Source organism: Grammomys surdaster, unplaced genomic scaffold, assembly GCF_004785775.1.
Source record: "Grammomys surdaster isolate TR1022 unplaced genomic scaffold, NIH_TR_1.0 219, whole genome shotgun sequence".
NCBI classification, from domain to species: domain Eukaryota; kingdom Metazoa; phylum Chordata; class Mammalia; order Rodentia; family Muridae; genus Grammomys; species Grammomys surdaster.
The window spans coordinates 1,480,150-1,487,194 of record NW_021604664.1 but is presented as its reverse complement, the minus strand read 5'-3'; the positions used below and the strand labels follow the sequence as shown (position 1 = coordinate 1,487,194).

The 7,045-nt window shown below is 42.7% G+C and overlaps 1 protein-coding gene across 3 annotated transcripts in view; it reads left to right on the top strand.

Moving 5' to 3' along the window:
* Cacna1b (calcium voltage-gated channel subunit alpha1 B) overlaps positions 1 to 7,045 on the top strand; it is a 164,839-nt gene that overhangs the window by 55,369 nt on the left and 102,425 nt on the right. For all 3 annotated transcript variants that reach the window (XM_028772872.1, XM_028772871.1, XM_028772870.1), the window contains exon 11: positions 5,952 to 6,161. In XM_028772872.1, coding sequence (XP_028628705.1) covers positions 5,952 to 6,161 — 210 coding nt within the window. The remainder of the gene's footprint in view (positions 1 to 5,951; positions 6,162 to 7,045) is intronic.

Below are 7,045 nucleotides of genomic sequence, written 5' to 3'. Positions count from 1 at the left end.
CCTCCCTTCCTCCCTTCCTTCCTTCCTTCCTTCCTTCCTTCCTTCCTTCCCTTCATTAATTAATTTTTTTGTTCACTTTACATCCCGATTGCAACTGTCCATTCCCCCCTCATGCAGCCCCTCCCTCCTCCCCTTCTCTTCTATATCATCCAACCCTGGCACATCAAGTGACTGCAGGTCTAAGTGCACCCTCTTCCACTGAGGCAAGGCAAGGTGGCCCAGTTAGAGGAACAGGATCCACAGGCATACAACAGAGTCAGGGACAACCCCTGCTCCAGTTTTTGGGGGACCTGCATGAAGACCAAGCTGTACATATATGTTACATATGTGGGAGGAAGGCTAGGCCAGTCTATGCTTGCTCTTTGGTTGATGCCTCATTCTCTGGAAGCCCCCAAGGGTCCAGGTTAGTTGAGTCTGTTGGTCTTCTCATGAAGTGCCTATTGCTTTTCAGTTCCTTACTCCTTCCCCCAACTCTTTCACAGGACTCCCCAAGCTCCACCTAATGCTTGATTATGGCTCTCTGCACTGGTTCCCATCAGCTGCTGTGTAGAACCTCTCAGAGAACAGTTATGTAAGGCTTCTTTGTAAAAAACCAAGTGTCCATAAGTTTGTGGGTTTATTTTTGGGTCTTTGATTCTATTCCATTGATCAACCTGTCTGTTTCTGTACCAATATCATGCTGTTTTTATTACTATTGTTCTGTAGTACAACTTAAGTCAGGAATGATGATACCTCCAGAAGTTCTTTTATTGTTCAGAATTGTGTTAATTATCCTGGGTTTTTTGTTTTTCCATATGAAGTTGAGAATTACTGTTTCCAGATCTATAATGAATTGTGTTGGAATTTTGATGAGAATTGCATTATGTAGATTGCTTTTGGTAAGATTGTCATTTTCAGTATGTTAGTCCTGATCCATGAGCATGGGAGATCTTTCTATCTTCTGATAATCTTCTTCAATTTCTTTCTTCAGGGACTTGAAGTTCTTGTCATACAGGTCTTTCAGTTTCTTGGTTAGAGTTACACAAATATATTTTATATTATTTGTGACTATTGTGAAGGGTGTTGTTTCCCTAATTTCTTTCACAACCCGTTTATTGTTTGTATAAAGGAGGGCTACGAATTTTTCTTAAGTTAATTTTGTATCCAGCCACTTTGCTGAAGGTGTTTATTAGTTGTAAGCGTTCTCTGGTAGAATTTTTTATATGAACTATGTTCATATCATCTTTATTCGTAATAGCCAGAAACTGGAAACAACCCTGATATCCCTCAACTGAAGATTGGAAAAAAGAAAACATGATTCATCTACAGAATGGAATACTGCTCAGCTATTAAAATAAAGGATATCATGAAATTTGTAGGCAAAAATTCTATTAGAACAACCTTAACTTAGGCACTAAGATTATGTATACTTATCATCTATCATATCATCTGCAAATAATGATACCTTGATTTCTTTCTTTGCAATTTGTATCCCCTTCATCTCCTTCAGTTGTCTTATTGCTCTAGCCTGGACTTCAAGTACTATATTGAAGAGATAGGGAGAGAGTGTCTTGTCCCTGACTTTAATGGAATAGCTTTAAGTTTCTCTCCATTTAAATTGATGTTGGCTATTGACTTGCTATCTATTGCCTTTATTGTATTTAGATATGTGCCTTGTAGCTCTGATCCCTCCAAGACTTTTAACGTGAAGGGGAGTTGGATTTTGTTAAAGGCTTTTTCAGCATCTAATGAGATGATCATGGTTTTTTTTTTGTTTGTTTGTTTTGTTTTGTTTTTTTTTCAGTTTGTTTATATCATGGATTACGTTGATTTTTTTTATAAATTTTTTAAAGATATTTATTTATTTATTTATTTATATTTATTTATTTTTATTTATGACTACACTGTAGCTGTCTTCAGACACACCAGAAGAGGGCATCCAATCTCATTATGGATGGTTGTGAGCCACCATGTGGTTGCTGGGTATTGAACTCAGGACCTCTGGAAGAGCAGTCAGTGCTCTTAACCGCTGAGCCATCTCTCCAGCCCCCTGATTTTTTTTTTTTAATATTGAACCACCCATGCATCCTTGGGATGAAGCCTACTTGATCGTGGTTGATGTGTTCTTGGACTCTGTTTGCAAGTATGTTATTGAGTATTTTTGCATCAATGTGTATAAGGAAGATTTGTCTGAAATTCTCTTTTTTTGTTGAGTCTTTGTTTAGTTTAGGTGTCAGGGTGATTGTGGTCTCATAGAATGAGTTTTGCAATGTTCCTTCTGTTTCTGTTTTGTGAAATAGTTTGAGGAGTATTGGTATTAGCTCTTTGAAAGTCTGTAGAGTTCTGCACTAAAACCATTTAGCCCTGGGCTTTTTTTTTTTGGTTGGGAGACTTTTAATGACTGCTTCTTTTTCTTTAGGGATTATAGGACTATTTAGATAGTTTACCTGATCTTGATTTAACTAAGTAGTATCTGTCTAGAAAATCATCCATTCTTTTAGATTTTCAGATTTTGTGGAGTACAGGCTTTTAAAGTAAGATTTAATGATTCTTTGAATTTCCTCAATGTCTGTTATGTCTCCCTTTTCAATACTGATTTTTAAAATTTAGATACTGTCTCTCTGCCTTTTAGTTAGTTTGGCTAAGAGTTTGTTTATCTTATTGATTTAAAAAAAAACAGCTCTTGGTTTCATTGATTATTTGTACTTTTCTCTTTGTTTCTAATTTGTTGATTTTTAGCTCCGAGTTTGATTATTTCCTGTCATCTACTTCTCTAGGGTGTGCTTGCTTCTTTTGTTCCTAGAGTTTGTAGATGTAGTTTTAAATTGCTAGCATGAGAACTCTCCAGTTTCTTTATGAAGGCACTTAGGACTATGAGTTTTCCTCTTAGCACTGCTTTCATTGTGTCCCATAAGTTTGAGTATGCTGTACCTTCATTTTCATTAAATTCTAGGAAGTCTTTAATTTTTATTTTTATTTTTTCCCTGACCCAGAGATTATTGAGTAGAGAGTTGTTCAATTTCCATGAGTTTGTAGACTTTCTGCTGTTTCTGTTGTTGTTGAAGTCCAGATTTAATCCATGGTGGTCTGGTAGGATACAAGGAGTTATTTCAATATTCTTGTATCTGTTGAGGTATCTAGATATCTGTTAGGTCCATTTGATTCATAATGCCAGTAATTTTATTATTTCTCTGTTTAGTTTCTGTCTCGATGACCCATCCATTGGTGAGAGTGGGGTATTGAAGTCTCCCACGATTAATGTGTGGGGTTCGATGTGTGATTTAAACTTCAGTGAAGTTTGTTTTATGAATGTGGGTACCCTTGCATTTGAGGGATAGATGTTCAAAATTGAGACATCATCTTTGTGGATTTTTCCTTTGATGGGGATGAAGTGTCCTCCATTTCTTTTGATTACTTTTGGTTGAAAAATCTATTTCATTAGATATTAGAATGGCTACAGCAGCTTGTTTCTTGGGCCTTTCCTTTGAGATAGTGTCTATCTTTGTTGCTGAGGTGTGTTTCTGGTATACAGTAGCATGATGGAGCCTGGTTTACACAACCGCTCCATTCATATGTGCCTTTTGTTGGGGAATTGAGACCATTGATGTTGGGAGAGATTACTGAACAATGATTGTTATTTCCTGTTATTTTGGTGGTGGTGGTGTTAGGGTGTGTGTTTGTGTGTTTTCTTTTGGTTTTGCTGGTGTGGAATTATTTATTTCTTGCCTTGTCTGGATATAGTTACCCTCCTTGTGTTGGGGTTTTCCTTCTAGTATCCTCTGTAGTGCTGGATTAGTGGAAAGATATTATTTAAATTTGGTTTTGTCATGGAATATCTTGCTTTTTTTCCTGTATGGTGATTGAAAGTTTTGATGGGTAGAGTAGTCTGGACTGGCATCTGTGATCTCCTAGAGACTGTAAAACATTTCTCTTCTGGCTTTTAAAGTTTCTGTTCAGTCTGGTATAATTCTATTATTAGATCGGCCTTATTGCCTATGCTTCCTGCCCAAGCACTCCAGGGTTCACTGAATCTGCTGCTGGAAACTCTAAATTTTGGAGATGAGGAACAGAAGAGCCTTCAGATTACCCTGAGGGTGCTGTCTTGCTTTGAGTGTGTGTTTAGAGTGATGAGCTGGGGGGCTTCAAGGGCACTGTGGGGAGAGGAGTGTGGCTTTATCACAGTTGATCCTGTGTGGTGTGTGACTGAGCAGTTGTGAGGCCTTCATACATGAGTTTTGCTGCCTCTTTCTTGGATGGGATGGTGATCTGGGTGTGGGTGACCTTGCTGTCTCCCCTGAGACTTTGTTGAGTGACTCCGTCACGGTGGTTTACATGCCCTCTGTATTTCGAGTGGCCCTGTGCATGTACAGATGTCCTTGCTGTGTGCCTGTTGAATATGTGAGCAACTGGTTGGGTCTTCAGCCAGAGTGAGCCTGACCAGGACTAGACATGTGCCGAAAGTGCGTGTGTGACTGTGAGGTCCCATGAGGGCATGTGAGTGTGTAGGGATGTAGGTATGGAGAGTCTGAGGCAGTGCCTTGCTCTACATGCCTTTTGTCTGCCTGGTACAGGTCTTTGCTTGTCTGCACCACATGCTGTGTCTTCCCTAGTCCTTGATGCCTGTGAGAAGAACAGCCTGGTTTACGGCCCTTATTACCACTGGCCTTTGTATGATTGAGCCCTGATTTGTGGTAGTAGCCACCCACATGGTGCAGATGTGAGGCTGAGGCTGGCCTTGTGGGGGGTTGTGAGGGAGCAGAGCCTTTGGTGGTGATTGTTGGGGTGGCATCTAGAACCAGGCCTTCACTGTTGAGGCCATGGAAGTCTCACTGGCTTATGGGCTTCCTCTGGGTCCTGGCTATGGAGACATTTCTCTAGAGGCTCAGGGACTTGGCTTCATTTCCCCAGACTGATAACATTTTTAGTGTACCACCTAAAGCCTAGGCGTGTACACACTGGTATATGGAAAATATATCACTCTGCCTCCCTTCAGAGAGACCCCAGACCCAGACACTCAGAGGCTTCTTAGCTGGGGTGCAGTATGTTCTCAGAAGAACTCCTAGAAACACCTGCTATCTAGGCCCTCGGCAGAAACTAGGACAGTAGTATAGACTTGAAGAAGACAAGCAGTGAAGCTGTGCCCTTTACTGCCCCCATCCATCCAGAACCTTCAGGTACCCACAGACACGTCTCAGCTGTGTCGGCATTTATTGAAACCGTCTGTGTGAATAGAGCCCAGTAGCAAACAGTGATTGTTGGTGATGAGGTTGTCGTCATTGTTGGGAGTGAGTTGAGGACCATATTTTAGATGAAGTGTTGGAAAAGACAATGTGTAACATTGAAACCAAAACCCAAACTCAGAAGCCAATGAGGAGACCTGGAAAAGGCCAAGGTGGAGCAGGAATAGTGACTGTTTAGAGGAGGAGGAAGGCAGCCATTTGGTTGCATATAAGGGATTATAGGAGGGTCAGCAGCCTTTCTAGACCATGAGTATTTAGCACTCTGAACAGTAGCTGCCAGTCCACATAGGCATTTAGCAGAGGAACTGCTTAAGAAACAAGTGGTCAGTGGTTGCTGATCCTAGTTGATAGGGAAAAAGGGAAGGCCAGAGACTTCAGAGCCCCCAGGCCATATTTCACAGATGGTGTTAATGGTGGGTTTAGTACCTTTGGGTAAAATCTTGGAATACCTGCAGAGGGTGAGTACCCATGTCAGAACTGTCCTTTTGGAACTTAGCCAGGGTCCTAGGGACCAGAGACATTGATTGTTGATCATCTAGTCTGGTACCTCTGGACTCCCTAGTCTGAGAAGTGAGAGTCCATGCAGGAGCCATGGAGGTAAGTGGTTCGGTGGCCTGTGCTCAGGAAGATGGCCTCAGAGTGGGCGTGGACATGAAGGGGATGTCTGTGGGTGGGTGGTGCCTGTCCTGGTAGCCCATGGTTCCTGAGCCCTCATCAAGACTTTTTCTGCAGGGTCTCCTTTTGCTCGGGCCAGCCTCAAGAGTGGGAAGACAGAGAGCTCATCGTACTTCCGGAGGAAGGAGAAGATGTTCCGGTTCTTTATCCGGCGCATGGTGAAAGCACAGAGCTTCTACTGGGTGGTACTGTGCGTGGTGGCCCTGAACACGTTGTGTGTGGCCATGGTGCACTATAATCAGCCTCAGCGGCTTACCACTGCACTGTGTACGTACTCTGGTCGCTTCCCCAGGGCTCTCCCAATCACTCTACTCTGTAGCCTGGAAATCCTGGTACTGGATGCTCTGGATGATACCCAGTCTCTACTGCATAGCCACTGGCCTGGCCTGTGTCGGGGCCTGAAGATCCCCCTGATCCTTAATTGATCTGGCTAGATGTTCATCATGATTGTATCTTGATATGGAATGAGGGCTTCTCATGGGAGTAGATCATGGTGCAATCAGTGGCAAACCAGGCTGGTAGACTCAGTCATCAGTGACTTAGTTTCTTACCTCTTTTTCCTGAGGCTGCTATTTCTTCATTCTCCCAGGGATCTCTTGACCACTCTTTGTTTTTATCATGGGCTGAACTGGGGCATTTTCATGTTCTCCCACAGGGGCCAGCCCTCATGTCCACTAGCCTCTCACCAGTCACTGCGATCTGAGTTATGTTCAGCTGGTCCCAGTTTCAGTTCAGAGAAGGCAGAGAAGAAGACTTCCTTTGCTTGTCTAATATCAGAACTGGTCCTCAGAGAAGGATCCTCTATGTCACATGGGGTGCTTGGTCACTCGGGTGTTGAAGAGTGCACTGCTCTGAAGTCAGCACGCTGCTTTCCGTTTCTGCAGGGTTTGGCTGTACTCACCCTTCTTGGCTGCAGTGGGTACAGGAATAGGACATGTTTTCCATTCAGTTTTTCCAGAGGGGCTCTGTTAGCCAAAAGTTTTCTAAGTCATTCAGAAAAGCCCTTTTTGACTGAGCAAGAGTCCGTTCTGGCCTTTGCTGGCTCAGTGTTATCCCTGATGGCTGCCCGTAAGTAACCACAGGCCTTATTCTATGGACTGCCGAGGGTGCTCATTCCCTGAAGGGCTCCCGTCAGGTATAGGCACCAACAG